This window comes from Paroedura picta, chromosome 9 (genome assembly GCF_049243985.1).
Source record: "Paroedura picta isolate Pp20150507F chromosome 9, Ppicta_v3.0, whole genome shotgun sequence".
Taxonomy (NCBI): domain Eukaryota; kingdom Metazoa; phylum Chordata; class Lepidosauria; order Squamata; family Gekkonidae; genus Paroedura; species Paroedura picta.
In genome coordinates this window covers 74,166,205-74,192,565 of record NC_135377.1, presented here as the reverse complement: position 1 = coordinate 74,192,565, position 26,361 = coordinate 74,166,205, and the positions used below count along the sequence as shown (strand labels likewise).

At 49.7% G+C, this 26,361-nt stretch overlaps 1 protein-coding gene across 2 annotated transcripts in view; it reads left to right on the top strand.

The window, feature by feature from the left end:
• Positions 1-26,361, top strand: part of ANKH (ANKH inorganic pyrophosphate transport regulator) — a 141,850-nt gene that overhangs the window by 62,142 nt on the left and 53,347 nt on the right. For both annotated transcript variants that reach the window (XM_077353333.1, XM_077353334.1), the window contains 3 exons: positions 12,938-13,154; positions 17,599-17,717; positions 18,227-18,310. In XM_077353333.1, the coding sequence (XP_077209448.1) occupies positions 12,938-13,154; positions 17,599-17,717; positions 18,227-18,310 (420 nt within the window). The remainder of the gene's footprint in view (positions 1-12,937; positions 13,155-17,598; positions 17,718-18,226; positions 18,311-26,361) is intronic.

Genomic DNA, 26,361 nt, shown 5'->3' with positions numbered 1-26,361 from the left:
AATGGATGTGCTGGGGGGGGGGTAGTCGTGGGAGGAAAGGTTATTGAACTGATCTCTCCTTCTAGAGATAAACAAATGGAGCCCCCTCCAAGTCAGGCTGTCCATCTGTCATGGTCAACCTCAGCCAAGACAAGAGTTATCACATCATCTGCAGCCTGATCCTTTTAACTAGAGAAGCGTTTATTGAACCTTGGATCAGCAGTAAGAGCAAACGGTCAAGCACTGATCGACCATCACCCTGAGCCGTAAACTGAGAAGATGAGACGGTGTTCTCAGCCTCAGCTTCTTAGGAAATTCTCAGACCTAATGAGGAAATGATCAAAAGAAAAGAAATATATTTTAAATTGTGTATTCACCAGCGGAAGTAGAAAAGAGCCAGAGTCTCAGAGCTCCTCAAAGACGACCAAAATTTGTGGCAGGGGAGGAGCTTTTGGGAGTCGCAGCTCACTTCTTCTCGTTCTTTTATGAGGATGGTTCTGGGACTTGTATGTCAGGCCTAGAGAGGAGACGGACCCAGGAACGTCCGGGGATGACTTGGAATCCTCAGGGAGGCCCTTGGCCTAGGTGTCTGTGTTGGCTCAGGCAGGCAGCAGGTTCCCCAGGGTGTCTGGAGATGCCAGGAACTGAACCCGGGACCTTCTGCATGTGGAGCAGTCAGTCCACCATGGAGCTGCAGCCCCATCTTCATCTATTCACAACTGAGGTTATAATGAAACTGAAACATGACCTTAGTAGCTGATTTCCAACTTTTTATAAGCAGGGAAAGAATGTTCTCCCATGTTCATCTTTCCTCATGCTTACTCATGCAGAGAAGAATAATGTCAATCATTTGGTGAAAACATTCCAAACTAAATTTAACTCTGACATTTTATTAGTACATTATGAATGCTCTGCTGATCAAAGAGATAGTATTGTATCATTCATGATTTTTTTTGGCATTGCATGGCTGTATTTTGCTAATGTATTCTCTAATTCAAAATGAAACGGATGAGTGTGATTAAAGAGAGAACAAAATCAGTGTTTCCTGTTTGGCATTCATGCTGTTTACTTAAACTGTGCAGGCTTTGTAGTGACGAACAAGCCGCAATTGTAATTATTATTGTGGACACACCTTTGTGTTAAACTGTGACGATGGCTGTTAAGCACTAAGTGCTCCTTGGCAAGATTCTGCTTCTGGGGGATATTTGAATGTGGGACAGATTGAGGTGATGGTGAGGCAAGGTGAAAGAAGAATAAGATCTTTGGGGTAAACCCATCATTAATTCTAGAAAGAGCAAGAGTCCAGTAGCACTTTAAAGACTAACAACATTTGTGGCAGGAGATGAGCTTTTGTGAGTCACTGCTATCCAGGAGTGGGCATGAACTAGTTCAAAAGCCAAAATTCAGCACAAACTTGGCCTGTTTAATAGCCTACAAACTGATGTTTGCAGAAGGCACCTTCTCCCAGAACTGTACTGGACTTTTGTCCAGTTCGGCTGTTCAGGCCATTTAAACCTAACAGCTGAGCAAGGCGGGTCCACCCATCAACTGTTAGATTTAAATGGCTGCCAGTGAAACAGATGAGTTAAATGGCTGCCAGCCACTTTCCCAGGTGACTCCTCCCCCTTTCCCCAGGCTGCTGCAAGTTGTGGCTGGGCAAAAAGGGGATCCAAGCTGGCAATAGATCTCCCTATTGAGATGTCCGTGGATTTCTGGCTCTTTCCTGCCATGTTTTTTCAGTTGTGCTTATTATTTTTTAATTTGATTAGCTACTCACTGCTCCCAGCAAGCTCTCTGCTCTTCCAGGAGCTCATTCCACCAGGTTGGGGCCAGAAACCACCAAAGAATAGCACCCGCAGAGTGCAAAGCCCTTCAGGGGGCATAAGGCAATAGGTGGTCCCCCGGATATGTGGTGCTGAGACCGCAGGTGGCCTTAAGGGTCAAAACAAGAACCTTGAACTTGTAACTGGCAACCAATGCATCTGCCTCAGCACAGACTGGATATGGGCTCTCCTAGATGTTCCAGTGAGGACCCTGGCAGGTGTATTCTGACCCAGCTGTAATTTCCTGGTCAGGGACAAGGGAAGGCCCATGTGGAGCGAGTTACAGAAGTCAATCCTGGTGGTGACCATCACATGAATCAGTGTTGCCAGGTGCTCCAGGGCCAGATAGGGGGCTAGTAGCCTTGCCTGACATAGATGGGAGTTGACAAATAGTAACAGAATCAGACAGCAGCTTCTGAGACGGAAATAGAATCGTAGAGTTGGAAGGGGCCATACAGGCCATCTAGTCCAACCCCCTGCTCAATGCAGGATCAGCCCTAAGCATCCTAAAGCATCCAAGAAAAGTGTGCATCCAACCTTTGCTTGAAGACTGCCAGTGAGGGGGAGCTCACCACCTCCTTATTCCACTGCTGAACTACTCTGACTGTGAAATTTTTTTTCCTGATATCTAGCCTATATCGTTGTACTTGAAGTTTAAACCCATTACTGCGTGTCCTCTCCTCTGCAGCCAACAGAAACAGCATCCTGCCCTCCTCCAAGTTTCAAATACTTTCAAATACTTAAAGAGGGCTAATGTCCCCTCTCAACCTCCTTTTCTCCAGGCTGAACATTCCCAAGTCCCTCAACCTATCTTCATAGAGCTTGGAATTGGATTGGAAAGAGCTGGGAGATGCCGCCAAAGCAGGCCCAGAGAGCAGGCGGTGGGGGCCTGGGCAGGCCTTGGCTCCTGGGTCAGCCCCACAGCCGCCTGTAGCCAAGCAGAAGAATAGATCTTTCAGGCCAACCAGTACTCATCATGTCTGGGTGAAAGATTTACAGGGAGGATAGAGGTGAAAGGCTTCATATCCTGCCAGGTTTGTGGGATTAGATCGTAGTGAGAGATAAAGGGAGACGGCCTGCCAACATGGGCTTCATCATGGCAGCAAATGGAGGCACAAGTTTAGTCTGCCTATTGCATTTCCAAGTGAGATTCATCGTGTTTTCTTGGTCCCTATGCAGTCTTTAACTCTTTAAGGCATAATTTGGGTAGAAGACAATGAGAGTGCATAGCAACATGTAGGGCACATAAAGCACATTAATCATCAACATGCAGGCAACAATATGGCCTCAAGGGGGAACTTTACTGAGAATGAGCTGTTTGTGGCCACTTCTGTTGCTTTGCGGACTGGGAAAAGAATAGTTGTGATCAGAGAAATCTTTGCAGTTCTGCCCCACTTACGTACCTGGCTTGGGAGGGTTCTGGGGCTTCGGGGTCGAGCATCTGCTTGGCATGCAGGAAGTCCCAAGTTCGAAGGACCCTTTAAATACCTTTCAAAATGTCCCTAAGAACAGGCCGGAGGGGATGGGGGAGGCCTGGGGCCTCAGCAAGCCGCTCCTGGTCTGAGCAGACGGTACTGGCCTTGAAGGGCCGAGGGGCTGCCTCCGACCGAGGCGGCCTCGTGGGTTCCGCCCCCCCAAGAGAAGCCGCTGGACGCCGTCGTGCATCTGAGGGCAGGACTGTGCCGCTTGCCTGGCTGACCTGGCCCCAGACTTTTACACAGTCTTCTGCTTGAGGGCACCTTGTTGTGAGTGTGAGAACTGGACAAAGGAAATGTGGGTATTCTGCACTGGGCAGGTTTTATTTCTCAAAGAAACAACAGTGAAATCCCGTAATGATTACTGGCCCGACTCCAGAGAATTTGTTTGTGTTTGTTTGTTGGATTTTTATGCCGCCCTCCCATACGGCTCAGGACACTTCACATAAGACATTGCACGGGTGATACACAGAACAATCTAAACACATAACACAGTCATAAAATAACTTATCAACAATAATCCAACGGTGGTTCCAATTTAACAAAGTTTCAATGGTTTTGGCAAACAATACTAAGTAGAATAAGAACTGAGACAAAACCTTCAGGGAGGTCAGGCTGGTTCAGGTCATGGCGGGGGTGCCTGAGGGGGCCCAGCAGATGTTCTCAGTCGGTCGGTCTCAGGCCAGTGCCTGGCGGAGGGGCTCCCTTTTGCAGGCTCTGCGGTACTGTGGGAGTTCGGACGGGGCCCTGGTCTCTTCAGGGAGCTCCTTCCACCAGGTGGGGGCCAGGATGGAGAAGGCTCTGGCCCTCGTGGAGGACCGACGTGCTTCTTTGGGGCCAGGATCACCAGCCAGCTGGCAGTGGCGGAGCGTAATGGTTTCCTTACAGGGACACCCTAGGGTCGGGTCGGGGCTGGGCGGGCCGACAAGCCTGGCACTGGCGATTACGCACAGTGCCAGCCCGCCGCAGCCCCGGCTTACCCAGGAAGCTGCGGAAGATCCGACGGCCGCTTACCATGGGCCATCCGTAGCCCTGGGCCAGGAGGTGCCTGTGCTGGCGGCGTCAGTGAGCGTTATCGGTGATTTTAACTAAAGTGCTCCTGCCGCCAGCGCGGGCATTCAGGCCCATGCGTAAGAGTCCTGAGTGAGAATCCTGGCTGCAGCATTCTGAACCAGTTGTACTTTCCGGATCAAGGATAAGAGTAGGCCTGGGTGGAGCGAGTTGCAGAAGTCCATTTTAGAGAACTGTTGCATGGATCACTGTGGCCAGGTGTTCTGGTGCTGAGTAGAGTGCTAGTAGCTTGGCTTGGCGCAGGTGGTAGAAGGCCAGCCGTACTACTCTTGTGACCTGTGCCTCTATGGAGAGGAAGGCGTCGAGAATCACACCAGGTTTCTGGCAGAGTGGGCTACTGCTAGACACACTCCGTCCAGGTTGGGTGGATGCGCTTTCTTGTTTGGACCCTTCCTGCCCAGCCACAGGACCTCCGTCCTTGAAGGGTTGAGGGTTTCCTCTAGGAATGCTGATATTTGGCCTACAGCAATTTGCATACTTCTAATCTGTGCATGCAACAAAGTCTTTCATTTCTTTCTTGTTTCATTTCAACTTGTTTCTGAATGTTTCATCAAGTTGCTTCCAACTTACAGCAACTTTGTGATTTAATGAAGAAGAAGAAGAAGAAGAAGAAGAAGAAGAAAGAAGAGTTGGTTCTTATATGCCGCTTTTGTCTACCCAAAGGAGTCTCAGAACAGCTTACAGTCACCTTCCCTTTCCTCTCCCCACAACTGACACCCTGTGAGGGAGGTGAGCCTGAGAGAGCCCTGATATCACTGCCCGGTCAGAGCAGTTTTATCAGTGCCATGGCGAGCCCAAGGTCACCCAGCTAGCTGCATGTGGGGGAGCGCAGAATCGAACCCAGCTTGCCAGATTAGAAGTCTGCACTCCTAACCACTACGCCAAACTGGCTCTCTCTCCAAACTGGCTCTCTAATGGCCTCCAAAATGTCCTATCATTGGCAGCCTTGCTTAGGTCATGTGGACTGAGGGCCATGGCTTCCTTGATTACATCATTCCATCTCATGCGGGTCTTCTTTTCCTAGTGCCTTCAGTTTTCCTGGTATTATTGTCATTTCAGGACAAAAGGGGTGTAACATGCATGAATTTCTTATGCACTGAATGTGACACCGAAAAGAACGTAGCATGAGATGCAGGTCAAGAGGACACATTGCACATAGGCCGTTGGTGTGATCAGCGTACCTGGTGAACTGCCGTGGATCTGTCAAAGCCGATATGGGCTATCTTGACAATGGGTCCCCAGGGGTTCACTTGGCACCTTTTAACTGGAGGCGCTGGACACTTAACCCAGGATTTTCTTCATGAGAAACAAATGATCCACTTCGGAGCCACGAACCCTCCCTTGACTTAATTACATGGGTGCATTTCATCAGCTTGTTTACCTGCCTGTCTAGCTGCCTGCTGGTCTTTCAGTTGCGTCCTTCATCTATATAGAAGGTTGGCAGCCCAGATGGAGGATGGGCTCTTGAGATTAGAGTCTCCCCGTTCAGCACTACGCCATGTGGAATCTCAAGATCAAGCAGGGGCTGGGGGAGGTGGCTGGCACCCAGGAAGGACACGGGGGAGGCCTGTTCCTGGGTGCAGCGGGCTTTGCTCCTAGTACCCAGAATAAAACTTAGTTGGTCTCAAAGTGCCATAGGACTCACTGTTTGTTCCACAGAGGAAATATTACTGGGAAGAAATCTATTTTCAGCCTGTCTTGACCATTTCAATTGAAAAGATTAAACTTTTGGGAGGGGAAATACCAGTGGAAAGAATCATTAATTGTATGTGTTTTGATGCAGTTGTAAATTTTTGGAAATTATGAGCCGGGAATATGGGTGACCCGTGATCCTTGCTTCAGCACTGTCAAGATGTGAGCTAATTTTGTGGCTTCCCAGCCCCTCACAGCTAACAAAATTTCTTTGTGTGATCAGTAATAGTCAAACAGCTAACCCGCCACGAGCTGCAAGGGAGTGGCGGGGAATAAATCTAGTAGTAGTAGTAATAATAATAATAATAATAATAATAATAATAATAATAATAATAATAATAATAATAATAATAATAATAATAATAATAATACTCAGCTTCCCCACCACCACCACCACCACACACACAAAAAAGCCCTCGGGAAACACAAATCAGACACTACCGAAGTGTTTTGCTGAAAACAAATTGGAGAAAACACGGGACACGAGCAGTGAGTCAGACGAGGAAAAGGAATCTGCAAGAGGAGGTTAATGATTACCAAGGGACAAGGTCTGCTGCTGAGCAAGGGAAAGAGCCTGGGTAATTGGACCTGCAGCGCAGGCACACACACCTTGCAAATATTTCAAAACCAAAAATTAGGGCATTGAATTCCTTACCCTATAGATCGTTCATGGGACAATGTTTGAGTCCAGGGGGACCTTCAAGACCAACAAAGTTTCATTCTGGGCAGAAGCGTCTGTGTGCATGCAGAAAACGTGGTGTGAGTTGTTCACTTGTAGGAGGAGGCTTTGTGCTAGTTGGGTCTTCCTTTTTCCCTTTAAACCTTGGAGTGGTGGGAGGAAGGCCTTTGATCTCCAGCAGTGTATGATGTCACATCCCCTTGAAAACCTGGATGTGATGTCAGTGTGCTGGGCAATGCTTTGACGGCACCAGCCTGAAAACTCATAATAAATACTGTGGATTTTTCAAAGACAGCCAAAGCGTAGATATCACATCCAGGATTTCCAGCAGAAGTGACTTCACGTGTTGCCAGATATCATTTCTGCCCATCATCCTGTCCTGAAAGCTCCCAAGGCTGCTGGTGAGTGACCTGGCATTCGTACTCAACCCCAGTGTAAGGAAGAACCAGACCATAACGTTAGATTAACTGGTGGCAACTCTGTTTTCCAAAGGGAAGTCAGAAGGGGATACAGTACCCAGAAGCACTATGTCATGTGACGTGCTTTTTGGGTCTCCTGAGTTGCCCGGGAGACTTGACCAGGTGCCTGTTCTCGCTTTGTTACACCTGATTGGCTCTTTAGCTCCCCCTCCCTGCACATTATCAGCATCTGGACTTGGTTCCCAGGGGAACAGATTGAGGGCCAGCGGGAGACTTCCTGGCATGGCAGGGGGGGGGGGGAGAGATCTGGATGTCTCCACGTTTCATGCCTAAATAGTTCAAAGGTGCTTTTGATAGGTGTGAACCCCTTTTTTCCACCTGTAATTCCAGCACTATCAAAGGCTGGCTAGAGCCTTACTCTGTGTCTCAGTCAATTTTGCCCTCTGCTTTGCTTTGAATTTCTATCATCCTTCAAGACCTTCAATAAAGAGTTTTATCCTATACCCGCTCTCCGAAGTCATGTGGATTAAGCCAGGCCTCGCTGATGCTACTGAAACCTAAGTTTCTGACACACTATTTACAATTTCATAGAATTGCAGAGTTGGAAGGGGCCACAAAGGCCATCTAATCCATCCCCCTGTAGTGGGGGTCAGCTGCCTAAGAAGGTGATGAGTAAGAGAAAAGAAAGTTTTTCAAAATATGAAAATTGAAGTCCCTTGATAAAGCCAAAGAACAAAACATGTTGGGATTTATATAAAAGAATAAAGAAGAATGGAAGTTTGAAGACTCCATAAAAGTCATTTTTGTACATTTGATTTGCCATATTGGTATCCCAGTGCCTCTGTCCTTGCCCTGTGCCTGGTCCTTCACTGGGTCCCGCCCCTCCTACTCTATTCTGGCAGTGTTCAGCATGGCAGGTTACCCGCTGTGCATTTGTGCTCCATTCTTAGGGCACATGGCCATTTTCCCACCAGCTCCATTTATATGTGTCCATTCATTGGTAACTTGATTTCCATAAACCAAATAGCATCTCTCTGTTGATCCTGTACTAATCAATCAGTGGTCCATATGGGAAATGTGGGGAATATTGGCCTTGGGTGCCAGGAGTGGAGCCCCCTTCTCCCCCCCAAACAAAATGACAGTTATACAACAGGTGATTTCTTGATCAGCCTTTTGGACTGCTGGTTGAGGAGTAATAATTCCACTGCTGATTCTGGCAGCCCTGGGCATCTTCTGACTCTTGCAAGCCACCCGCTGTGCCGTCTGGGACTTTGTTTAGTCTTCTTGCTCCTTCATGAAAGCCGCAGCCTAGCCTGTGGGCCTGGTGTGCTCCAGTGTACGTGGGGAGAAAAGGGTCTGAGAGTTCAGCAATGGCCTGGGACTTTGTTTCTCTCGAGAGGGATGCAGGACAGTGAGCAAGGCTGACAAAAATGGTTTTAAAAATAATTCGAGGATATAATGTGGCACCATAATAGTCCAGATAAGAACTCGGAGTTCTCAAGCACAGTTTAGGACGTTTAGTGTGCAGTGATCATGTAGGAGTGCTTTCTACAACCCCCCCCCCCTTCTCCCCTTGAGTATGGAGAGAGACTCACCGATGGGGGATCCTCTGCTGCTTTCTCTCCGAGAAGACCAGCCGCGATCAGGCGGCCTGGGTTGCTCTCATGGGGGTCCAGACCTCCAGGAGCCCCGGTTGGGAATCTGTGCTGTAAGATCACGGTAACTCGTGTGAGAGCATTACAGTGAAGGGGTGGGGGTGGGGAGGCAATGACAAGCAAGCCACCCACAACTCTTCCCGCAGGCCCGTTTTTAGGTGTCAGTCACCCTCGAGTATGAAGTGTGAATGCATGTGTTTGGGAGCCCCACTGTCCTCCACCTTGGCAGACAGGTCAAAGAGCCCTGAGGGCCAGAGCTGGCTTTGCGCTTTCCACTGCTGTGGGCCTGGTGGGAGACGCACACTGGCAGGGCAGGCCTGAGGAATAATTTCCCCTCGAGGTGCCAGGTGGGAAAGACTGATTCTGTCGCCCGCTTTGGGTACACTAAGGCCGCTCAATACAGTCATTCTGTGCAGACTGCCAGAACTTGGGGAGAGAAAGCCAGAAGCACCTTGATTTCATTCTTACCTGTGAAATCTGTGATCTAACCATAGCATTGTTCCAACTGAGGTGCTCCTCACAGGAGTTGGAAGCATTCTGCCCTCCTAGCTATGGGATTGTGTAGCAGCAGTTGCTTTCTGTTGAAGAGGAAGGACACTTTCCACTTCCTGTAAAAAGAGACTCTACCATAGGTCCATTTTTTTGAAAATAACCTACCTAATTGCATTCTCAAAGGAAAAGCACCTTGGACATGCTCAGAGGTATTCAGTCTGTTTGAATACTAAATTTTGCACCTCTCCTAGCAAGTACATCCTGTAAATCAATATAAATAAACAAATAAATAAATACTTACCATATTACTGCACAAAGAGGAAAATTGATGCTTGTAGGGAAAGAATCTTTAATATTTGTGAGGTCCCAATGCATTTTGAAGCAAGTTTCTCCAGGGAGACACCAGATTCTCAGTACAATGTTCCTTTTTCCTTCTGCAATTCTTCAACTGAATGGACAGACAAAGCTGAAGAGAAGGAAGTGGGAATTTTTAAGTGTTTTGGAAGAATTAAATTATTATTGTTTTATAATATCACTTCCTAGTACCTTTCTCAAGAGTGCTGAGGTCATAGAATCATAAAGTTGGAAATGACCTCCACGGTCATCTAGTCCAACCCCCAGCACAATGCAGGAACTCACAACTACCTGCCCACCCAATGACCCCAATTTCATGCCCAAGTGATTCCCCCCACTAAAAACCTCCAGAATCCAGCCTGCCCTGGAGGGGATTCACCTACCATCCCACAGGGGTGATCAGTAATTCCCTGGGAATGCGAGGAAGGGCCACAAGAGACAAACACCTGCACATATGAGGGATGGACCAGAACCAATGGGCTGAAATTAATTCAAAAGAAATCCCGTAGGGACCAAGCCCTATGAAGATAGGTTGAGGGACTTGGGAATGTTCAGCCTGGAGAAAAGGAGGTTGAGAGGGGACATGATAGCCCTCTTTAAGTATTTGAGAGGTTGTCACTTGGAGGAGGGCAGGATGCTGTTTCTGTTGGCTGCAGAGGAGAGGACACGCAGTAGTGGGTTTAAACTACAATTACAACTACAAGTACAACAATAGCCCTCTTTAAGTATTTGAAAGGTTGTCACTTGGAGGAGGGCAGGATGCTGTTCCAGTTTGGTGAGAGCCAGTTTGGTGTAGTGGTTAGGAGTGCGGACTTCTAATCTGGCATGCCAGGTTCGATTCTGCGCTCCCCCCCATGCAACCAGCAGGGTGACCTTGGGCTTGCCACGGCACTGATAAAACTGTTCTGACCGAGCAGTGATATTAGGGCTCCCTCAGCCTCATCCACCCCACAGGGTGTCTGTTGTGGGGAGAGGAATGGGAAGGCGACTGTAAGCCGCTTTGAGCCTCCTTTGGGTACGGAAAAGCGGCATATAAGAACCAACTCTTCTTCTTCTTCTTCTTCTTCCCATTGGCTGCAGAAGAAAGGACGCGCAGTAATGGGTTTAAACTACAAGTACAATGATATAGGCTAGATATCAGGAAAAAGTTTTTCACAGTCAGAGTAGTTCAGCAGTGGAATAGGCTGCCTAAGGAGGTGGTGAGCTCCCCCTCACTGGCACTCTTCAAGCAAAGGTTGGATACACACTTTTCTTGGATGCTTTAGGATGCTTAGGGCTGATCCTGCGTTGAGCAGGGGGTTGGACTAGATGGCCTGTATGGCCCCTTCCAACTCTATGATTCTATGATTCTATTCCATCTAAATTGGAGGAAGAAGTTCCTGACAGAGTGGTTTCTCACAGAACCAGAGCAGAGTAAAGCACATATGAGTCAGCAGTGTGACTCAGTGGCTAAAAAGGCAAATGGGATTTTGGGCTGTATCAAACGGAGTATTGTGTCCAGATCACGGGAGGTGATGGTACCGCTGTACTCTGCTCTGGTTCGGCCTCACTGGGAGTCCTGTGTTCAGTTTTGGACACCCCAGTTGAAGGGGGATGTAGACAGACTGGAGCGTGTCCGGAGGAGGGCAACAATCTTTCCTCCTACTATAACGCTAGGATAGATTCAAATGAGTAGCCATGATGGTCTGAAGTAGCACAATAAAATCAGAGTGCAGCGGCACCTTTAAGACTAACCAAGATTTATTCAAGGCGTGAGCTTTCGAGTGCAAGCGCTCTGCCTCAGACTAAGCTAGGAGTTTGGCTTGGCGCAGGTGATAGATGGAGGCCCAGCTACTCTTGCCATCTGTGCCTCCGTGGAGAGGGAGGCATCCAGGATTATGCCCAGGCTCCTGGCAGAGTGAGCCACTGACATTTGCAGCCATCCAGGATCAGCAGTCGTGTTTCCTTGCTTGGACCTTTCCTGCCCAGGCACAGGACCTCCGTTTCAGAAGGACTGAGCTTCAGGCCCCCCTGCTTGAGCCATCTCATCACTGCTTCCAGGCAGCTGGCTAAGGATTGGGGGGGGGGGAGTCGGGGCAGCCCTCCACCAGGAGGAAGAGCTGGGTGTCATCTGAGTATTGATGGCATCCCAGCCTAAACCTCCGCACCAATTGGGCAAGAGGGCGCATGAAGATGTTAAACAAGATTGGAGAGGGGACCACTCCCTGTGGGGTTTCCTTTGAAGGCCTTGCAGCAATCTGATTTTCTTTTTTCAGTATTTTTGGACCAGGCTGGGGAAGTTGCCCACCATGCTTTCCACACGGGCTCTGCTGGTGCCGGAGCCGCAGTTGCTCTCTTGCGCTCTTCCCTCACTGCTGCCGCCTCCCCCTTCCGGCTTTCTCCCTCTGACAGTTTTTTTTCTGTCCCTCCCTCACAGAGCAGGGACTGTCACATGTTTACCCTCCGCCGAGAGGGCGTGCACCCCCCCCTTTCCCAAATACAAGGAAGTCGAGCTGATTTACCCTTTGATAAATTAAAAAATTAATGTCGTTCCTGATTTTGCAGGGGGGGAGAGGGGGAGAAAACTTTCAAGACGCACGCTTTGTTGAATAAAATATTTTATTTCTGGCATCGCCTACACACGTGTCCGCCTATTCGTTGCTCCAGGCATGTCACCATTTTTAAAAAGACATTCCCATCCCCGGGAACAAGGGAGAGGAAGGCAGGTGCAAGAGTGGGATGAGGCAGGTGTCTTTAGCGCGTTTGAGCCTCCACACCTTCCCTCTGCTGGTTGCTCTCCAGTTGCTAGCGCTTTTTGGGGTGGTGAATTCACTTTATGCGATTCCCAAAGAAGCGCTTTAAAATGGAGTATGTAGCGAGCTGTCAGCTGGATGTGGGCAACGTCATGTGCAGGGGCAGGAATATTCAGCTTGCCCTTTGAGGCAAACAGGAGGGAGCGGGGGTCCCTGGGGGAGGAGCCAGTCCGCCCTTCCAGCAAGACCAGCCCCCGGGTGCGGAAATGCCCAAGGTTTTGTTTGGCATTCCCTCACTGGTTCTCATTGACCCTTCTTCCATGTTATAAATTTATTTTTAAAGTTTTTTTTTGGGGGGGGGATTGTTGCTAAGTGGGATGGAAAGGTGGTATCAAAACAAGATACATTTCTGCGGCCCTGATAAATTTAAAACTATATAAGGGCTGTTAGTTTTATCAGACATGCATGTATCCATAGCGCAGTAGAGTAGTGTTTTCTGTCAATTTGATTTTTTGAAAATTCCTGCCATTCCTTACACTTTATTTTTCTCTGCTTTTGATCCCCAGGCCTTGAACAGAGGCATTGCAGCCGTCAAGGAAGATGCTGTAGAAATGCTCGCCAGCTATGGATTGGCTTACTCCCTCATGAAGTTCTTCACCGGTCCAATGAGTGACTTTAAAAATGTGGGGCTGGTGTTTGTTAACAGCAAAAGAGACAGAACCAAAGCAGTTCTGTGCATGGTTGTAGCTGGTGCTGTGGCTGCTGTCTTTCACACACTGATCGGTAAGCCCTCCGGCCCATGCCTGGTCAGCGACTGCCCGCATAGACCAGCCGACTGATCCCCTCTTAGGTAGATGTTCACTCAGGGCTTTAAGGCACCGGCTAAGGTCCTGGGGCTGGGCTGCGTAGGATGTAGGATGTGGCCCCCTGAAACGGTGTCCGTTGCTGAGAGGCTCCTCCAGGTCATGAGCCCCTGATCCAAGTCTTGACTGGCTCATGAGCAGCGCCGCAGAACAAGGACAGGTTGGCAGGAATCCAGGAAAAGCCCCTGGAGTCAGAAACCCAACCCAACATTATGGAGCAGAAAGCAATGAACATTTTCTCTGCAGATTCATTCTACAAAGTGGAAACTCAGGAAAAAGCATTCCATGTGAGCGGGGTCCCTGGTGGGCTCTGAGCGCTTGGGTCTGCTTGGAGGCACCTTTACTGGGCAGAACAAAAGATCGTTTTCTAGAAGAGGCCTTCATGTTTGGAGACAGACAGATGGCCTCTCGCCTTGCCTCGAGTTAGTCTCAAACAGCATTTGTCAGAGTGGAACCTCCTTTGCAGGTGCTGAGGAGCACCTTCAGAATAACTTGGTTTCCTCATGTTCCCCAGGGCATGTGCTGAGGTGCCAGAATGTTCAAAATGTATTTGGCAATTCTGAATGTGATTCTGAAAGGAGAATGTGTTCATTCTCCGTGTCCACGTCAGCACCTGCCTGGACTATGCCCCGCTTTGCAAAACGAACAAGGCCAGCTGTCAGGCTTCCCTGCCGGTGGGTTGAGCCCTGGTGCTGCCCTAAGAGGAGCCTCATGAGGGACGGGGGGCTGGCTTCAGCCTTGTCCCCTCTCTCTAGCTGCCCTCCTCCTTTACCTGCAAGCCTTGGTGGGGGGGGGTAGTCTGGCTCTTCCTCTCTGGCCCACCCATGGACGGCCTGTTTAAAGGCTGGACCTGAGGCCCTGCTGCTTCCCACAGGCCTGGGGGCTGGTCTTGCTGGAAGGACGGACTGGCTCCTCCCCCAGGGACCCACACTCCCTCCTGTTTGCCTCCTGGCGCCTCCCCCTGCTACATCCTGGGCTGCCTGGAGGATTCCCCACCTGCCTTCCTTTCCTGGCTGGCCTGCATCAGCTCCTGCCTGCTGTGGCACTTGTGGGGCTGGCGAGAGGGAGGCTGGGGGGCTCTGAGCTTCAGCCGCAGCAGGGAAATGGGAATGGAAGCAAGCTTCTGCTGCCAACAGGCCTCCCTCTCAGGGGTCCTCGTGCTTTTGCGTTTTATATCCCACCAGCTGCTCTTTCAAAGAATCTGAGCCCCACCACGAGATAAACAGGAGCTGTGTGTTTTTTCAGGAAGGACATTTATAGCTGTGCAGGAATTCTGTTGTCAGCCTGGATCCAGACTCATGTTGTGCATGCAGAGAGCATCTTTCTCCCACATCCCCTCCTGGGGTAGCCAGCTGTATGTGCTCCTCCGTTGGCTCCTCCAAGAATTGGGTTTCAGCTGTGTGTGTCTGTGTGTGTTTCAGGCTGCTGCCAGAGGGGGAAATCCTACTCCAGGAGTCACAGCCATGATCTTTCTATTTACAGCAAGTGTTCAGAACATTAAAGAATTGCATAGGTCACCTTGTCAGGTAGACCTGAGGTTTGTGGGAGAGTGAGTCCTTAGTAGCCCTGTGTCCCCCATCGCCATGGGCTGTGTCCCACCAGGAGTGGGTGCCCCACAGGCTGAGAGCCACTGTTCTGGCTTACGGTTGTGACCAATCCTCTCCTTTGGGTGGGCCTGGTAGGTAGACTCTCATTTTATAAATTACTCATCTATGCAAATGGTGGCAACATAGGTATGGTAATGTGCAAATCTGCCCTAAGTCCCAATTTGGTGTTTTGGCAGCATGACACTCAAAGTTGGATTCTGAGCTTCACCCTCGTCTTAGGATGATGCAGGTCCCCCTCCCTTATCATTAAGATCGCTGTAGTGATGCATTCTTGCCTCTTCTTAAGCCTTGCCGGAGAGTGGCACCCTCAGCGCAAGCTTTCCATGACACGGCAACCTCTGCTGCTGGGGGCGATGTGCTCCTCGAGGGCTTCCTTCTCAGAAATGGGGCAGGGGGAACGGTGGCCACAGAGGCTTGGTCTTCATGTCCCATCTGGCCTCCACTGTGCGTTTAACAGGATCCTCTGCGGGACCCCCTCCCCCCCCCCCCCGGCTAGGTCAGTGCAGGCCAGGGAAGCTCCCGTGGGGCTGGCCCCTCTCACCTCCCGCCTCCTTCCCAGCTCAGCTTGCAGCAGCCGCTTGTCCGATTTGGGTGTGGAATGTCTGTGAGGACCCATGACGACGTTTGTCCAGAGCCAGTTCAGAAGTATTGGGTGCTCTTTGGTTACTTGATAAAGACTTTGAAAGCAAACAGCAATAGCCTAATCAAGATTCTTTCAATAATGGCAGGTGGATTGAGCGTAATCCTCCAAAGGTTAGCCTGGAGATTTGTTTGAGTTCATAAACACATTCTGCAAAATTGCCAAGAAAATAGAATAAACCTCCAAGGCCACTGGCTAGAGCTATACTTTTGTTCTTTATAGAAACATAGAACCATAGAGTTGGAAGGGGCCATACAGGCCATCAACCCCCTGCTCAACGCAGGATCAGCCCAGAGCATCCTAAAGCAAAGGGGGGACGGAAAACAGCTTGTTATTACAGCTCACAATCCCAGATTGTAATGATTCTGGCTGGCGCTGATTTCCCTGGTGGGCACAGAGTGCTTCAGTAAGCGAATGCGTCAGTATTCCACAGAACGTAGGGCGGAAATAGGCTTAGCACACAGGGATTGGGCTGATACCAAGCCGCCCCTGGGCCAGACACTCGGGTGTGGGCCCTGCTGTGCATGCGTGTGCGTGTGCGTGTGCAACTCTGCACCAGCCCTTAAGGAGCCTCCCGGCCTCCCGGGTTGCTCTGTTAGAAGATACAGCTATGCAGTTCATGGGACCCAACAAGCTGCTGATCTCAAACAAAATGTCTCTGTGGGTTACGTTAAAATAGCTTTCTGCCACCGCTTTCTGCTTATGCACGAGTATTTAATTAAATGTGTTTTTGTACCCTGCTTTTTACTACCCAAAGGAGTCTCAAGGCAACATCCAATTCCTTCCCTTCCTCTCCCCACAACAGACACCCTGGGAGGGAGGTGAGACTGAGAGAGCTCTGGGAGAACTGTGACTGGCCCAAGCCCAGTTTCTCCAGGTTAGAGGCTGCTGCTCTTAACCGCGACACCAGGCTGGCTCTTATGCCGAATGATTACCCGGCAGAATCGGAATGCCCTGAAGATCCCTGTAGGCTCTTTGTCCTTTTCAATCCTTGTTCCTTCCCTCTGGACTTTGACTCTGGCCGGAAGAAATTCAGGCACGAAGCAGAAGAGGAAAAGAGACACTTGTGGTGTGAAAAAGGGGCCTGCAAAAGGGAAAGTGGGAACGGGGGCTCGGTTATATCTGGTCCAAAAATAGGACCCCAAATTTCGAGGGCTATTCTGGATCTGGATGCTCGTTAAAGGCCCCTCCTCAAGACCAGTATTCCAATCTTGAATATTCCTGGGAATATTTAGGAATGTTTGGAAATATGTTTTGGAATTGTGCCCCAGACTTGAGTCTGCTTTTTTGCGGGTTCTCCCAGGCGGGGGGGAGGAGGGAGGGAGGCAGCTCTCACAGGCAAAACGGATCCCAAATTAGGGGAGTTTGCCAGGTTGGTTCTGCTGGGGCTCTCCAGTTTGAGTCTGGTTGCATTGTGCTTCTTGGTCCTGTTTGTGTTGGGAGGCTTTTTCCCAGGGTTTGCTCGCTCCTCTGCATTGACCCTGGAGGAAGCAGGAATTTCTTCCCCATAGGTAGCCCTGGAGAATGGCGGGGGGACACATTCCTCAGGCACCTCATGGTCCAATTCACTTCAAGCTTGGGGGCTGCTGAGGGGAGAGGCAGCACTAATTTTTCTGCAGTCTTGGTACCATTTCTCAAAAAAAAAAAGTCCTGCCTCTCTTTTCTCCAGAAAGATTCCTAAATAATAGACCTAAACAATTTTGGAATCACCCCCCCCCCCCAAAAAAAAAAAGAAAACCCAAATCCAGATATCAAAGTATTATTTAGTACCCAGATCACCCAAAATACGGATAATTATGCCCTCCCCGAAACCTGGATCCAACCCCCCTCCAACCTATGTTTTTCTGGTGCCATCCCTGAAGGAAAGGCCATGGACGAGAGCGGGGGGGGGGGGGGGGGAGGCAGGGCCTCCGCAGAAATGCACAGGAGGGGAACGGCAGTCAAAAACACGGGGCAGCGATCCCACTTGACGGAAGCAGGATTTCTAATGGCCGGAAAAGAAAGGAGCCCTCAGCCCTCGGCCCACCTGGGCACTTAGAGGATGTGTGTGTGTGTGACATAAATACACGATGGTTAAAAAAAGACCCCAGATTAATGAATCCCCATTATTTCTGCAGCATACAGTGATTTGGGATACTACATTATCAACAAGTTGCACCATGTTGATGAATCGGTGGGAAGCAAGACACGCAAGGCCTTCCTGTATCTTGCCGCCTTCCCTTTTATGGACGCCATGGTGAGTGAGTGTGCATCGCAGGGACTTGGGCTGCTCTCCTCATTCTTGGGTGCAGCTGCATGAAGTCACAGAATGTCCTTGGCCTTCCCAAGTGCTTTGCATATTACGTTTGAGAACTACAGTTACACTGAAGTCTTTCCTCCCTTCTTATCTTAGATAAAATAATTGTGCTTGAGTTATCTTGGTGCAGCATTCAGTGGGGGCTGGCAAAAGTCAAGCCCTGGCTCGTGGCAGAGAATCTGCTTGGCACAGAGGAGGCTTCAGATCCGGTCCCTGGCGCCTCCAGGAGAGAGGGTCGGGTAGGAAGCAGCTTGGCAGGCCTCTGTCCGAGACGAGGGCGATGTTGCCCGCCAGGAGTAAACAGTCTTGGTTCTGCAAGGTGGCTTCACGTGAGCAGGGCAGGGAGTTCACACAGCCCTGCCACCTTCCGCTGTTTTCTGTGGCCATCTTGGGTTTAAAGTCATCCGTTCTGGTCAATCTTACTGGTTTCATTCTTCTCTCCTGTTCAGGCTTGGACTCATGCAGGCATTCTGCTGAAGCACAAATACAGTTTCCTAGTGGGATGTGCCTCCATCTCAGATGTCATTGCTCAGGTAAGGAGCCCAGCTAGTATTTCCACTGCAGATTAGGCCTGGCTAAATGTAATCCACACTAGGACTTGGGACATGCAGAGTTTGCCGATTAATGTGCAGCCTCTGCTTGTGGTTGAGAGGGACAGCAGCATGGTTTAGGCCAGCTTCATCAGAATTCAGAATGTTACTGTTGTGTATTATTAGGATTACACTGAATTGTATTGTTCTGGTGGGAAGAGGGAGTAATTGAGATAAAATGTTATGGGGGAGGAGCAGGGATTGGAACAGATAAGGAACAACATACACAGCAGTGAGACCTGCCAAGAGCTGGGGGTCCCAATGATTGGGGGATGAGGAAATTATGATGGTGGGAGGTGGTGGCAGGAAGGAAGAAATATGAGATATGGTAACACTCATACACTTCTAACCTCCAGCCCATTCCTAAGGATGCCAGTAGTGGGCTAAGGAAGAATATCCCCGCTCCAACATTGGTCTTGTGCAATGCCAGGTCCATACCATGCTGAGGTAGCTGGAGGGTTGTGTCCAAAGCTAGGCTCAGAGTCAAGAGCCAGGAACGGAGTCAAGGAACAAGCCTGGCTGAGGAACCAGGAACGGAGTCAAAAGTCAAGCCAAAGTTAGGAATGAGGAATCAATCAAGCAGAGTTTCATGTTGTGAAAGAGAACACCGAGTGTCCAGGCAAACAGGCAGGGAATGCACATGTTGCACCTACAGAGAGACTTGCCTCAAGCCTCTCCTAAAGTACACCAAGGCTGTTGGAGTAGCCTTTAGCCCAAGGGCTTGCAGCTGGGCCTAGTTCCCGTCTGAGGAAGGACCCTCAGATGCACTCCATTGGGACTGACAGCATGCTGACAGCTGATCTGATCTTTCACTCCCCCTGAAGGCTTCAGGTGGGTTACAACATTCAAATAAAAACCCCAATACAAACCCTGTAAAACCGACATAAAACCAACAATACAATCAACCCCATAAAAACACAGATGCTGCGGCGAAAAGAACTCCTCCCAGTCCTAAAAACCTCCCAGTCCTATCTTCTATGGGGGGGGAAGGGTGCACAGAGGGCGCAGGTAGAATTCACTGCCACCACTCCTGTAGGGGGGCCAGATCTTCCTTGCTGCCCAGCCTCAACCATAGGCCTGGCGGAAGAGTTCCGTTTTGCAGGCCCTGCTGAACGCTGAAATCTCCTGCAGGGGCCGCAGATCCTCTGGGAGGTCATTCCACCAGGTCAAGGCCAGGACCAAGAAGGCCCTAGCCCTGGTCAAGGCCAGGCGAACCTCCCTGGGGCCAGGAATGACCAATACGTTAGTACCTGTAGGGCGTAAAGCCCTGCGGGGGGCATAGGGCGACAGGAGGTCCCTCAGATGTGCTGGGCCCAGACCACGTATGGCCTTAAAGATCAAAACCAGAATCTTGAACCTGATCCAGAGAACAACTGGCAACCAATGCAGCTGCCTCAGCACTGGCTGGATGTGGGCCCTCCACAGTGTACCTGTGAGGACCCTAGCAGCTGCATTTTGCATCAGCTGCAGTTTCTAAAGCAAGCTCAAAGGCAGGCCAGCGTAGAGCGAGTTACAGAAATCTGTTCTGGAGATGACCATAACATGAATCACTGTGGCCAGGTGTTTGGAGGACATATAGGGTGCTAGTAGCTGGGCCTGGCGAAGATGGGAAAATGCCTGGCTAGCTACCCTCTTGACCTGTACCCTCTTGACCTGTGCCTCAAATATTAATGAGGCATCAATGGGCACCCCCAGATTCCTGGCCTGGGACGTGATCTCAAGTTGCGTCCCCGCCAGAGAGGGTAAATTCACTTCCTGCTCTGCCCCCTACGTCCCAACCACAGGACCTCCATCTTGGAGGGGTTGAGTTTCAGGTGACTGCTTGAGCCATTCAGCCCAGCCCAGCCCAGCCCAAAACTCCGTAGCAGCTGGGCCAGAGGGTGTATAAAGATGTTAAATAGTGTGGGGGAGAGCACCGAGCCCTGAGGGAGCTGATAAGGGCCTGATAACTCTTCCCCCACTGCTACCCTCTGTATCCGGTTGTGGAGGAAGGAGCGTATCCAGCTCAAATCTGTGCCCCGTATCCCGGTCCTGGCGAGGCGGTGTGCCAGCAGTTCATGGTTGACCACGTCAAATGTGGCTGACAGATCTAGCAGATCTAGCACGGCCGACCTGCCTCGATCCAGCTAGCAACAGTGATCACTGTTGGAACAGTCCATAAACACCTAGTTTTTAAAAATGAAATAAAGTCTTCTGGGCCAGATGAACTGCATCCAAGGGTACTAAAAGAACTTTCAGATGTCCTCTCTGAACCTCTGCCCATTATTTTTGACACTTCTTGGAGACCAGGTGAGGTGCCAGATGATTGGAGGTGGGCAAAGGTTGTCCCCATCTTCAAAAAAGGGGAAAAGAAGCATCCGGGTAATTATCGAGCCATAAGCTTGACATCTGTAGCTGGCAAAATTTTGGAACAAATAATCAAACACTCGGTCCTTGAGCAGCTGGAACTGAGAGCTGTGATTTCTAAGATTCAGCATGGGTTTCGCAAGAACAAGTCATGTCAGACCAACCTTATCTCTTTTTTCAAGAAAGTGACTACTTTGCTGGATCAGGGGAATTCCGTGGACATAGTTTATCTAGATTTCAGTAAAGCTTTTGATAAGGTCCCACGATATTCTTGTTGACAAGTTGCTAAAATGCGGCATGGATCCTAATTCTGTCAGGTGGATCAATAACTGGTTGACAAATCATGCCCGGAAGGTATGGTTAATGGTTCAGCATCTTCTTGGCCCAGAAGACTTTGTTTCATTTTAAAAAACTAGGTGTTTATGGACTGTTCCAACAGTGATCCTAGGCCACCATTCCCGTCCTCCGTGTTGTGTTACGTTTTTGCTACACTGAGCACTATTTCTCTCACAAGACAAGACTGAGGAGAAAGAGGACTTAAGCCGTTCAGCCCTCTCTTCATCATCTGTGTGTCGCGGCCATAACGGCTGCCCCTCCTGGTGAGCCACCAGAGGTCACTCCAGAGGCCACAGTATTGAGCGGGGGGTGTATTTCTGCCCATCCGCGGAGACTCATGGATCCTATTGGTTGCCAGAATGCTCAGTGGGACATGATGCCTCCTAGCACCTTGTTGCTAGCCTTGGTGTAGGACAGGCAGTCCTGTCTGACAGCTGCCATACACGAGATTGCTCCTAGACGTCCTCTCCGCCCTGGTATACGGGGGAGCTCTGGGAGAAGAGAGACGTGAGATGACTAGAGTGAGAGTGGCGGAAGTCTCATGACGAGGCTGCAAGAACATCTGATCACGTGCTTATGAGGGCGTAGGAGATGGCAGTGAAAGTGGCAAAACGTGATTTATTTGCTGCAGAAATTGCATCCGCAAGCTCTTGCCCGGCTCAGTTATTTAGGGTAGTTCGCTCTCTTGCTGCCCTCCAGGAGGGGCGCCAAAATGGTAGGCCACTGGAACTGGGTGGTGAGGCAGTAGTGAGCTATTTTGCGGATAATGTCCTGTCACTCCCCCGTGACCTTGTGATTTTGATGTGATGCCCCTGTTGATACAGCCCAAAATGGCATTTGCCTTTTTTACCGCTGCATCACACTGCCTGCTCATGTTTAGTTTACAATCCACAAGTACCCCAAGGTCTCGTTCACACACAGTGTTACCTAGAAGCGTATCCCCCATCCAGTAGGCATGCTTTTCATTTTTCTGACCCAGATGCAGAACTTTACACTTATCTTTATTAAATTGCATCTTGTTCTCATTTGCCCATTTTTCCATTGTGTTCAGATCTCGTTGAACTCTGTCTCTATCTTCCGGAGTATTTGCCAGTCCTCCCAATTTGGTGTCATCTGCAAACTTGATGATTAGTCCCTCCACCCCCTCATCTAGATCATTAATAAATATGTTAAAAAGTACCGGGCCGAGCACCGAGCCCTGAGGTACCCCACTACTCACTTCTCTCCAGTCTGATGAAACACCATTGACAAGGATAATGTCCTGTCGCTCCCCCGTGACCTTCCTGCTACGGTTAATATAGTAAAGGAATTGGAGGCCTGTTGGCCGCCTTTGGAGGGGAGATTTGAAGGCTTCAGGTAGCTCTCTTTACCCGAAGTGGACAGGCTGCTGGGGAAGGTGAGGGCGACCACTTGCCCTCTTGACCCCTGTCCCTCTTGGCTCCTTAAGGGGGGCGAGAGTCGGATAGGTGATCAGCTCAGGGATATTATTAACTGCTCCCTGCAAACTGGGAGTTCCCTGAGCTGCTCAAGGAGGCAGTGGTTGGGCCTCTCCTTAAGAAACCATCGCTGGACATGGGGGGGACCCTGCTAGCTACTGACCAGTTGCACATTTAGTGTTTCTGGGGAAGGTGGTGGAAAGGGCTGCGGCAGACCAGACCCTTCCTCATCCCGGACACATCCCGCCCCAGAACCCTTTACTGAATTATTTAGTCCGCAGCGCCCGCGGTGCTGCGGGCGTTGTTGTGATGATTCTATGACACATCCTTAGGATAATCCCAAAGTTTGAAATTGGATATTAGCTGTGAGGCTTTTGCTGAGAAAATTTTGCTGAGAAAATCTTGTTGCTCCACCAGGACCTCTCCATTAGCTTTGAGACAGAAAGTGAAGCAGAGCCTCCTCATCTCAGAGTCCTACTTTGGACCACTTCAGTCTGCTCCCCTTGGCCCTGCTCCCCTTGGCCCTGGCAGCTGTCTGTCCAACCATGTGTCCTCTTGGCCTGTGTCCCTCATGGATGGTAAAATCTGGCAGTTAGGATGTCCGGGATGTCTGGGACATTATCATACTGTCCCTGATATCCTCCTGGACCTTCCCGGAGACACTGACGGGGGCTGTGGTGAGTTCTTTGCTGAAAAAACAAGAGCTGGATCCCACTGACCCGGCCAGCTACCGCCCAGTTTTGCATCTAGTGGTCCTGGGTCATATAGTTGAACGGGGGGTGGCAGGAGAGCTCCTGGTTTTCTTGGTGGAAACTTCAGCCCTTGACCCCTCCCAGCCCCATTTCCGACTGGCCATGCGGTGGCTACAGCTCTGGCTACCCTGGCAGACTGTCTTCAGAGGAAGCTGGACCTAGATGGGTCGGTGCTGTTGCTTTCATTAGATCTGACAATGGTGTTCAACACAGTTGGCCACAGACTTCTGCCTGACCACCTAGTTGACCCAGGGGTTAGAGACAGAGTCTTGAAAGGCTGGAGTCCTGTCTCCACAGTCCGAGGTAGAGGGTGGCAGTAGGGAGAAGCATGTCCCAGCATTTAACTGTGGGATCCTGCAAGGAGGCATACGCTCCCCGATGCGATGGGATGTCTGTTGGCGGCCCCTTGCCCAGATGATCCAGAGCTTCCGGCTGGGATGCCCTCGGGACACTGACGACACCCAGCTATTTGTGTTAATGGAGGAACTCCTGCTACCAAAAGAGGTTGGGTAATGAGGCTGGTGAACCAAGAGAACATTAAACCCACTCTTGATTTTGTCTTTTTAAATATTCTCTTATCCTTTGGAGTTTCTCTCTTCCTTTCCTGGTATAGCTGTGAGGTAACAGTCCCTTTGGGGTGGCTTTTCTCACTTGCCATGCTATAAAGCAGCTTGCTGGAAGTGCCCCTGTGTGCGCGGCCACCATCTCCTGAAAAGGAATCCGTCGGCTTGAGCAGGGCTGCACGAATTTTCTCTCAGAGCAGTTTTAGCACATCCATGCATTCTGTTTTTCCCCACGTCATTAGTTTCTCTGTTGTTGGCGCCATGAACCTAAGCAGCCCCCTGGATGCCTGCCGATGTTAGTGGGGCTGTTCAATCAGAGCACGAGGCACGGGCAATAGGAACTTGGCTGGGGGGGGGGAATGCGTGGCATTGGCTACAGCACAGGCTTTTAAAGCTCCCATAAAAACCGGCCGCTTTTGATTCCGGAAGTCTCAGCAGACTTGTTCACAAGCCCAGCTGTGTCCGGATTCCTCGTAGCTCCATTAAAGTCATGTAAAAAGGCATGAGTCAGTCGAGAAGCCAAAGATGTTAAGAGTCAAACTGTTTTAGGTTTTCTTCTTCACCTTTGAGTAGTTTTAACCTGGAAGGATGGTAAATCTGGCTGTTCACAGCTAAAGGACCTGTGTGAATGCTGAGCATAGGGCTCGTACATCGGGCCCCTGATGTTCCAACCTGATGACCTTGCCAAGCCTTAACCAAATGCCTGGTGCAAGAACTCCATCTTGAATAGCTCCAGTGAAGTTATTCTGATTCTCAGGGTAGCCAGTTTGGCAACCTCTCCTAAAACTTCCCTCCAAGGTGTTTCCTTAGGCAGGGCAGCATGAAGATTAGGGTTGTGAGAAGTGGAGTCTGAAGCGGCCGTTCTAAGCCTGCACCAACACAGCCAGCACTGTGCCATGGGGGGGGGGGGAGGCACGGGTGTTGACACGCCGGTCAGCACACAAACACCGGTGCAGAGCTCTGTGCCTGCGTCCGTGCGCTAACTGACCCATTGGCGCCTCCCCTCTCTGTCTGCGGCGCTGCACTGCATGCGTCAGCCTAGAATGGCCCGCACACAGCCCTAAAGAACACCCAGGCATTAATTCCCGGGCTGAAGGGAATTTCCTTCCCACGCATTTGGCCTTGGCAAACTGAAGCTTGCTCCTCCTTAAAATCACAGAATCATAGAGTTGGAAGGGACCTCCTGGGTCATCTAGTACAACCACCTGCACTAGGCAGGACACTCACATCCCTGTTGATCATCCACTGTCACCTGCCACCCCCTTGAACCTTCACAGAATCAGCCTCTCCGTCAGATGGCTCTCCAGCCTGTTTAAAAATTTCCAAAGATGAAGAACCCAGCACCTCCTGAGGAAGTCTGTTCCACTGAGAAACCATTCTGTCAGGAACTTCTTCTGAATGTTTAAGCGGAATTTCTTTTGCATTAATTTCATCCCATTGGTTCTGGTCTGTCCCTCCGGGGCAAGAGAGAACAACTCTGTTCAATCTGCTCCATGTGGCAGCCTTTTAAATACTTGAAGATGGTTATCAAATCCCCTTTCAGTTGTCTCCTCTCTAGGCTAAACAGACCAAGCTCACCCAACCTTTCTTCATATGTCTTTGTCTCCAAAGTCCTCACCATCTTTGTTGCCCTCCTCTGGACACATTCCAGTTTGTCTACATCCCTCTTCAACTGGAGTGTCCAAAGCTGAACACAGTACTTCAAGTGAGGCTGAACCAGAGCAGAGTAAAGCGGTACCATCACTTCCCGTGATCTGGACACGATACTCCACTTGATACAGCTCAAAATCCCATTTGCCTTCTTAGCCTCTGAATCACACTGTTGACTTGTGTTCAATGTATGGTCTACTAAGTTTCCTTGATTCTTTTTGTACATACTACTGCCAAGACAATTCTCCCCCTTCCTATATTGGTATATATGGTTTTTCCTACCTAAATGCAGAATGTTACATCTGTCCCTATTGAACTTCATTTTATTCAGTTTAGCCCACTTCTCAAGCCTATCAAGATCATCCTGTATTCTGATTCTGTCTACTGTTGTGTTTGCTACCCCTCCCAGTTTAGTATCGTCTGTAAATTTAATAAGTATCCCCTCTAATCCCTCATCGAAACCATTTATAAATACGTTGAACCACACAGGCCCCAGGACAGATCCCTGAGATACTCCACTTGTCCCTCTTCTCCAAAAGAAGGCTGAAACATTAACAAGTACCCTTTGGGTACAATCTGTCAACCAGTTACCAATCCACTGACAGAATCAGGATCTATACCACATTTTACCAACTTGTAAACTTGTAAAGAAGAATATCATGTGGAATCTTATCAAAAGCTATACTGAAATTCAAAATGAACTATGCCCACAGCATTCCTCCAACCAGCAAGGTAGTCACTTTCTTGAAAAAAGAAATAAGGATGGCCTGACATGACTTGTTCTTGCAAAACCCGTGCTGAGTCTTAGAAATCACAGCTCTCTGTTCCAACTGCTCAAGGACCAAGTGATTTGTTCCAAAATTTTGCCAGCTACAGATGTCAAGCTGACATGTCGATAGTTACCCAGATCC